Source organism: Buceros rhinoceros, unplaced genomic scaffold, assembly GCF_000710305.1.
Source record: "Buceros rhinoceros silvestris isolate BGI_N320 unplaced genomic scaffold, ASM71030v1 scaffold10876, whole genome shotgun sequence".
NCBI classification, from domain to species: domain Eukaryota; kingdom Metazoa; phylum Chordata; class Aves; order Bucerotiformes; family Bucerotidae; genus Buceros; species Buceros rhinoceros.
In genome coordinates this window covers 13,474-20,413 of record NW_010416941.1, presented here as the reverse complement: position 1 = coordinate 20,413, position 6,940 = coordinate 13,474, and the positions used below count along the sequence as shown (strand labels likewise).

Sequence of the window (6,940 nt, the reverse complement as noted above, 5' to 3'; positions counted from 1 at the left end):
ACCTCACGCAGCATCTGCCATCGCCCCTTGCTGGAACAGCATCACCACCCCAGGGAACAAGCAAGGGCTACAGCGAGCAGTGTCTGCGCTGCTGGCCCCGGGACTCAGAGGAGCACGAGACCTTTGGAATCACCCAGGTACGACCTGTGACACATTTCCTTTCACTTGTTCAGTTACGACTGAATGTTCCAATGACATTTTGACTCGGTGACTCCACACCAACACTGTGCAGTCATGTCCCTCTGGAACGCAGCACTGTTCCTCACCCCACCTCCAAGGACCGCTGCTACCACCACGGGGCTACTTTTGAGACACTTTATTATTTAAAGCAACACAAAGAGCAGTACAAAAGAAACACAGATGAGGTAGGCAACCCCTCGCCACGACTGTCCCTGCTAAACCCACCTTTACAAACCCGTCCCGGTTACGAAACCTTTGTGGAAACACGTTGCTGCTCTCGGACCTACGGTGAATGGACATCACCATGGTGCAGCAGCACAGTCCAGTCCTGTTTAGTCCCGGTTAGCGGCTGGTCAGGATGTTGCGGAGGCTCAACACAACAGGCTCCGAGTTCAGGTGTGTCCCAAAGGAGAAGCAGTTCCCACCACCACCAATAAGCAACAACTCCTCCTCCTCTGGCAGAAGGACACTACTATGATTATGTAGCATTAATGGCCACTCCAGATGCTCCTAAAAAACGAAAGGAGATTTTGAACACATGGGATTTCAACACGTTGGATTTTTAAAGAGAGAATGTCATTGTACTCCCTGAACCACAGCGTTTGTCCTTCCAAGAACACACTGCCTGCCAGTTTCCTTGTGTATCTCCTAGTTCTTACACCAGAAGCAGTGATGGACAGTCACACCCTCTGCACCACAAAAGGAACAGTCTGAAGTATGTAGTTATACATCTGAGGTCCAAAACACCTGCTTTATAACCTGCATTATCTGACAACCTGAAGACAAGCCCCTCCATGACAACTCCAATATTCAAAAGCTCAGGAACATGAACCTCAGAGACACACTGGCTGCAGACAGTGGCCTGGAGCAGGAACAAGCCGCTGCGCTGGCGGTTCGGTGATTGGTGGGGCACTGGGGTCTGGAGAGGGCAGGTGGTGAGGCTTCCCTTGGGGAAAGATCAAGACAGAAGGCAACTTTATGAGGGTACCTTTGTTCTTGGAGAAAGGTCGAGGGATAGTGATGAAGAGATGTATCCGCCCAGGGTAACTGCCCCGTGGCGTCCTCAGCACAGAGGAAGCTGCCAGCCAATGGTTTTGGAGCTGACTCCTCTCATGCATGTATCAAAGCAGTAAACTAACAGTACCCAGCACTGCACAGAGAACCACTGACAGTTCCAGTCTGGTGGAGCGTGGGGCCGATCCACGTACGCTGCGCTGCACCATCAACACTTCTGCGCCAGCAGGTTCAAAAGCCTGCAGAGCTTCGCCTGAGTCAAAGCAAAACAGCTTTGACTCTGTATGAAAAAAACCCGTCCCCCTCCTTTACAAACAACTGTACTACCACTGTGCCCAACCCACCACTAACCAACAAGAGAAGCCAATTTTATCTAGAGGCCACTTAGTAATTCTGGTACAGCAAACTAAACTACGTTTAGGTCTACCTCATGCTTTATGCCCTTGGGAAAATGCTGCAGGGCCAGTCAGATACCCACGTACAGCCTGTTACAGAGACCAGGCCAGTCACAGATTCCAGCTGCACCCAGGAAAGGATCCGTGCGTATAGACACTGTAATACATTTGTTTCTTTACATAAAACTTAAATAAAAACTTGTCAAGCAACAGAAGCTTTCTCATGGAATCATAGACTGAAGAGACCCTTAAAGGTCACCCAGCGCAACCCCCTGCAGGGAGCAGGGACATCTGCCCCCAGAGCAGGGGGCTCAGAGCCCCAAGGGACAACCTGACCTGCCATGGGGCCAGCGATGGGGCTGCTCCCACCTCTCAGGGCAGCCTGCGCCAGGCTCTGCCCACCCTCAGCATCAAACGTTTCTCCCTTCTCTCTGCTCTGACTCTCCCTCTGTCAGTGGAACCACCAGCCCTTGTCCTGTCCCCACAGCCCCTGCTGAAAAGATTTTCCTCAACTTTCTTATAGGCCTCAAGAAAGAAGAGGACACGAAGGGTCACGTGCTCAGGAGACAGGTCAAGGAGCTGGCCAAGGCTCACATTTTCTAACAAAGAGCTTTTAAGAAAGGTCAGAGAAGAGGCTGACCAGATGTGCCAAGGTTGCGGAGTGCCAGAGCCAGGTCTTGCATCATCTTCATGGCCTCCTCTGGACCCTCTCCAGCAGCTCCATGTCCTTCCTGTGCTCCAGGCAGTATTATCACAGGTGAGAGCTACGCACAGATTTTTTTTTTGCCCAGAGTACATCAAAATCCTGCCACGTGACACCACCTGTATGACTGTTCTTCTCTGAATCACCAGACAGCGGAGGCTGGAAGAGACCTGAGTATCCTCTAGCCCAACCACCTCTGTTCAAACCAGGCACACCTGCAGCAGGTTGCTCAGTATCTTGCCCAGTCAGGTTTTAAGTATCGCCACTGATGGAGACGCCTGAGCTTCTGAGCAATCTGTTCAGTGTTCAGTCATCCTCATGGTAAAATGTTTTCTAATGTTTAAGTGGAGTTTTAGTATTTCCATGCTATTTTCTTTTGGTACTTCAGACAGCACCTGTAGCACACAGAGATTTCCACCAGGAACTTCTGAATAAAATTATACCCCAGACCTCCGTGAAGACTAAATGAGGTTCTGGTTTGATCTGTTCTCTTCTTCCACAGACATCCTGCCATGAGTCTGCTTGTGCCCATCTCTGTTCTGCTCCCCCTGTCTGGAACAGAGCAGCTCTGTGCCCTCCAGCCTCCCACACACTTGGACTCTCCCTCTCGTAACACTATTATGTTCTCTGGGCTGGTAAAAGCACTTTAAAATCAGATTCTACCTCCAAAGGAGTGTTTATCTGCTCACAAACCAGCCTCAGTCACATCCTCTAATCTGCTTCACGGAACAGCCCCAAGGTTACCACGTTTCTTCACACAACCCTGTTTACCCTGCAAGAAAATTCTCAGTTCTTACCACGTTAATGGTATAGTCCAAGCAGAGACCGGTCGCTAAGTTGATAACAGTGACGCCTGGCACAGAGGAGCGAAGCCACACGCCACCAACAAGCAGAAGTTTTGCGTCGTGCACATGTGCAGTATGTGAATACCTGCAAGTTCCAGATGAGATTGAACTTCGTCAGGGAGGGGCAGGTAGGGCCAGGCCAAAGATGCTCTGCCGACTGCCTTCTGCTCACCTGGGGATGAGAGGAGGGTGCGTCCCCACCGCCTGCCACTGAAAGCCTCGGTTGAGCTCCCGCAGGACGAACACTGATCCCAAGGGCTGCTCAGCTGCTCCCAGGCCCCCGGCAATCAGCACTCCTCCTTCCCAGCCACAGGCACTGTGGGAGTGGCGGCCTTCTGGGACTGGGCCCTCAACGGGGATCTGGCAAAACAGGAGTCCAGGGCTGAAGTTTGCCGAGCTACATGTCGTCTTCATCTCCATGCTCTGAAACGATCCCTTCCTGTGGGATGTAACGTTCCTTCCTGCTGTAGGACAGGAACGGCTGCTGGAGGGAACAGAGTAACAATCCACGACAGGGACCCACAGAAAAAACCCAGCCCTCACAGGTTCCTCCAGGACAGCTAAGTACAAACACCTCCACTGACACTATTCCAGCATTTCTCTGGTCCTCAGCGTATCTCGTGCTGATCAGTCACCAGAGGGTTTTGTTTCTGCTCGTTTACTAGAGGTGACTTTATTTGCATTCTTGCACATGCTTTCTGTTCGAGACAGAGGAGTTTACACGCACTCAGACTAACGCAGCGACCGGTGCCCCACAGCACAGAACAGGGTAAAGTGTTGAGCTGCTGTAACAGGCAGAAAACGCGTCAGATGAGGAGTCTAAAGGAGCGTCAGAGCAAATGAGCTGTGGAGAGAATTTCAGAGGCCACCTAGTTCACCCCTTTCTCCTAAAGCAAATTCAAGTCTGTCATCACCTGGAGACATGGGTACTGAAGAGCTGCTGCACTGACAAGAATTCTCACCTCTTTAGGCAGTCTACTGCAGCACTGGCCAGCTTCAACTCGAATCAAGCTTTGGCTGCACAAATGTTCTCCTACAGTGGCAAACGCATCCCTGTAGTCCTCCTGCGTCACCCATCCTTGCTGCCGATGTCCACTCACCTTCCTTTGCTGCCTAAGTTCTAGAAGGTCCCTGCTCCGCCAAGCTGGCCTCCTGCCCCACCTGCTTGACTTTCAACACTTCAACGCTGCCTGCTCCTGTGCTCCTAAAAAGCGACCAACATTCATGGACCTCAATGCCTTCAAAAGCAGATTCCCAGGGGACCTTATGAACTAGTTTCTTCCACAGCACCAAGCCCTCATTATCCAGGGCTGAAGTTTCGCTTCTGGGGTTAAATAGGTTGCCAAAAGGTTGTGGAGCCTCCATCTTTGGAGATAATCAAACCCCAACTGGAGAAGAACCTGAGTAACCTGTTCTCATTAGAGCTGGTCTAGGTGATCTCCCAGTGCCCCTTCCAACCACAGCTACTCTGTGAAGACTGTATCCCACTAAAGATCAAGGTGGCTGGAAGCCAGCTCTAACTCTAGTCACCCGGAGTGAAGCCATCTGCTTTGGAATGGTAACACCACAGTGCTTTAGCTGGGTTCCCAGTAGAGGCAACCTGCGCCTGTGGGGTGAGGCAATGGCTACTGCCCAGGGCCCCCCCCGAGCCCTCACCACAGCACTGGAGAGTTCTTGAGTGCGCAGGAAGCACCAGTCCCCCAGCACAGGCTTCAGGGCAGAGCGGCCACCGTACAGGAACAGGTACTGCTCGCCTGCAGGAAAAGACAACCGGGAGAGAAGTTAGAGTTTGGAGTGTCTCAAAACTGGAAAAGGGAAGCTGGCCACAGACAGGAATTAATACTGCCAGGCAGGAGCTTTATACACCTCTTACAGCAGGACAGCCTGGAGCCCGACAAACGCTTCCAGACTCTAGCAATAAATGCAAGAAATGGTCTCACAGTGACAGGAATTACCCGTGTATCTACATCTCTTGTAAGAGTCATGGAAGACTGAAAGCTTTTTCCTAAGACACCGTATTCTTCATGTTTGTGATCACTCAACTGACTCCATCACCCACTTCTATTACGTAGTTGCTGAATGTTTAAGGTCTGAATGGAAATGACACACTATCGTCTCAAAACGTGTGTTTTAATTTACCTAATGGACTTGGGGAATGGAAATTCAGGCAAATCAAAGATAACACCTGTAGAATTGATAAAACTAGAAAACCCCAAGTACATAAATGACAGTGACATCTGCTTATCCCAAGAAATCGGATACATCCCAAGACTACAAGAACGTGTGTTTGTTCATACAAAAGGAAGATAAAGACAATTGAAGTGTGTAGGAGTTAATGTGGAGAAGTCTCAAAGAGGAGGTACGAAGGTGCTCTGGGCAGATGTCAGGGACGTGCGTTAACCTCACTGCGCCCTGTCAGCTCACTTTTTCATAATGGACTGTGCAAACAACACCAGTGCTGGTCGCTTCCGCTACAAGCAAAACCAAGGCAAAAATAAGATGATACGGTACAGTCCTTCAGAGACAAAACCCAATGTATTATTTATAAAATCGTATTTGCCCATTTAGCATTCACTTCTTTGGTATAAAACATTGACTGGAAGGCTGAACTCTAAATACTTTACGGTGTTACTTAAAGACTGCTTCACAAGCTTGAACTGTGCCCCCAGCTGCTGAACAATTTCCCTGGCGCTCCCCTCCAGCAGCTCCCTGCCAGCCAGTGGAGAATGGAACAGCTCTGGAACGGGCAGCTCTCACCTCCGGAATCCCACCACGTCCCACCACTGACTTGCTAACAACGGCTGGAGCTCTTGCCCCTAACAGACAAACCTTCACCATGCCATCGCTAGGTGGCTAGGCCAGGCTAGGCGCCTAGACCTGGTCAAACTCCTGTGAGTAACATTTCTCCTGGATAAAGAGCCAGGGACCCTGCTCCACGATGCTCCAGAATTAAAATATTATCCTTCAGAGAGGGAGTTCTGAAACTTCTCCCTGGTGTGATCAAACACGAATAACTTTAGTCACACATGATCTCCAAGAACTGGTCTTCCAGAACAGATTACATCCCTGAGTTTCACTTCTGCGGCATTCGAAATGGGAAATTACAATATTTCAAACATCAAGAAGAGATCCCAAAGCCTCTTTTGATGTCTTTTCTACTGGCAGGCTGGAGAAGTGGGCCAACATCACCCTCACAAGGTTCAACAAGGCCAAGTGCAAGGTCCTGCCCCTGAGTTGGGGAAGCCCCCGTTATCAGCCCAGGCTGGGGGTGAAGGGCTGGAGAGCAGTCCCGAGGAGAAGGTGGTGGAAAGCTGGACAGGAGCTGGCAACGATAAGGGGGCCAACATCCCCCTCACAATGTTCAACAAGGCCAAGTGCAAGGTCCTGCCCCTGAGTTGGGGAAGCCCCCGTTATCAGCCCAGGCTGGGGGTGAAGGGCTGGAGAGCAGTCCCGAGGAGAAGGTGGTGGAAAGCTGGACAGGAGCTGGCAACGTGCACTCACAGCCCAAAACCCCCCGTGTGCTGGGCTCATCCCCAGCAGCGTGGGCAGCAGGTCAGGGAGGGAATCCTGCCCCTCTGCCCCGCTCTGCTCTGGGGAGACCCCCCTGCAGGGCTGGGGCCAGCTCAGGGCTCCTCAGCCCTGCAGAGACACGGAGCTGCTGAAGTGGGGCCAGAGGAGCCCCAGGAGTGACCCGAGGGTGGAACCCTCTGCTGGGAGGAGAGGGCAGAGAGCTGGGGGGGTTCAGCCTGGGGTAGAGAAGGCTGCGGGGAGACCTGAGTGCAGCCTGTCAGTGCTGCAAGGGG

General features: G+C 51.5%; 1 protein-coding gene across 1 annotated transcript in view; it reads right to left on the bottom strand.

Annotated features, from left to right (window-relative positions):
- Positions 1-522: 522 nt before the first annotated feature.
- LCMT2 (leucine carboxyl methyltransferase 2) overlaps positions 523-6,940 on the bottom strand; it is a gene marked incomplete at its 5' end in the record, with an annotated part of 17,921 nt that continues 11,503 nt past the window's right edge. Inside the window, 4 exons of the mRNA XM_010137994.1 lie at positions 523-690; positions 3,090-3,222; positions 3,310-3,497; positions 4,794-4,891. Of these exons, the coding sequence (XP_010136296.1) occupies positions 523-690; positions 3,090-3,222; positions 3,310-3,497; positions 4,794-4,891 (587 nt within the window). The remainder of the gene's footprint in view (positions 691-3,089; positions 3,223-3,309; positions 3,498-4,793; positions 4,892-6,940) is intronic.